This window comes from Phalaenopsis equestris, unplaced genomic scaffold, assembly GCF_001263595.1.
Source record: "Phalaenopsis equestris unplaced genomic scaffold, ASM126359v1 Scaffold213369, whole genome shotgun sequence".
Classification (NCBI taxonomy): Eukaryota; Viridiplantae; Streptophyta; class Magnoliopsida; order Asparagales; family Orchidaceae; genus Phalaenopsis; species Phalaenopsis equestris.
In genome coordinates this window covers 1-1,546 of record NW_018232217.1, presented here as the reverse complement: position 1 = coordinate 1,546, position 1,546 = coordinate 1, and the positions used below count along the sequence as shown (strand labels likewise).

The 1,546-nt window shown below is 36.8% G+C and overlaps 1 protein-coding gene across 1 annotated transcript; it reads right to left on the bottom strand.

The window, feature by feature from the left end:
* Positions 1–453: 453 nt before the first annotated feature.
* LOC110036966 (probable serine/threonine-protein kinase PBL7) lies at positions 454–1,543 on the bottom strand (the record flags this gene model as incomplete). Its single annotated transcript, XM_020741530.1, has 2 exons — positions 454–908; positions 1,373–1,543. Coding segments are annotated over 2 exons (447 nt in total), but the record flags the coding sequence as incomplete, so codon positions are not given.
* Positions 1,544–1,546: the final 3 nt, after the last annotated feature.

Genomic DNA, 1,546 nt, shown 5'->3' with positions numbered 1-1,546 from the left:
ATATATATATATATATATATATAGATATTATTTGCATGCTTCAATAATTGTAAGGTCATTTTGGTAATATGGCATATAAAATTGATTTGTTTGTATGGATTTCAATGTAATTTTTAGAATCAAAACAATACGGAGTTCAAAACTTCGTCTTAGGAGTCCCTAGAACTCGGATCAACAACAACAAAACCTTTTTCCCACTGAATGGGGTCTGCTACATGAATATTTTTTCTCCTTAAAAGATTCATGTCATGATTTTTTGACAAAATTATGCAATGACTGTCGACTACTAACATATAGCCGACCTCACCTAGTGGGATAAACGTTTATTGTTGTTGTAAACTACCTAACACAACCCTCTAGTTTTCACATTGAGGACTTATGACCCGACACGTTCAATGATGCCTAGAATCTGAGCGAAATTTACAGTCCTGCCTACAAGTAATGGACAAAGAGTTACTTAACATTTTTAAGGAATTATCCTCCCAAAATATAAGTTTTACAAAACACACATCAAAAGAAATATACAGTCAAATAAATATCAGTTCAGCATTACATTATTGACACCAACATCAAGCAAAATTGCAGTTAATATCTTATTCTCTGCACATTTACAATATATTTATTTATTTGTCTCAATGAGAAAATGAAGAGCTTCGATTCTTAGAATCCTTTTGTCTCTGAAATTCTGCAGATGAAGAAACATGGTTTGAATCAACATACGGCTGAGAGGCAACATGGTCAAGCGCATAGACTATTTCGCGAGCCGCCGGGCGAACGTTCGGCTTCTCATGGAGGCACATTGAAGTCACGATGATAAGCTGGTAAAAAGGGCGAATCGGGAAGCGGCCTCGAAGCAATGGGTCGGCGAGCCGGGTGAACTGTCGTCGATCGTTAAGAAAAGGGCGCGCCTGATACAAAAGAAGAATGATCATGTTGATCAAACATTGATGTTGAAAAAGAACAAAGGAGGCGTTAAGAAAAGGGCGCGCCTGATACAAAAGAAGAACGAACGTGTTGATCGAGCATGAAGGGGATGGACATATGTAGCACACAAATCTTATGTATTTACATATCTCACAGCTATACTTTGCTATTTACATATATATCACTTTGGCGCTTTAAATTTATGCATGGAAATGTGTATTTCACTTTTAAAAAGAGATAATAGTGCTATTTTTGATGTCATATTAAAGATTTAAGTACCATGTGTGCAAATATGAAAATTTAGATGTAAGATAAGTAAATACATAAAAATGGATTGCCATTTATGTAAAAGTTTAGATGTTAGAAATGTAGAAATAGAGGAACCGAGTGGTATGGTATGTATGTAAATCTTCCTAAACTAATTGAAGTTGAATAAGGAAAAACATACCCAAGTGATCAAATTCTCCTCCCCAGCTTTCCTGGTGATGTCATATGCTTTCCTCCCTGTGAGGAGCTCCAAGAGCACCACGCCGAAGCTATATATGTCCGACTTCACAGTAAGCTTTCCGCTCATCGCGTAGTCGGGAGCACAATAACCATAGGTTCCCATCACCCTCGTCGA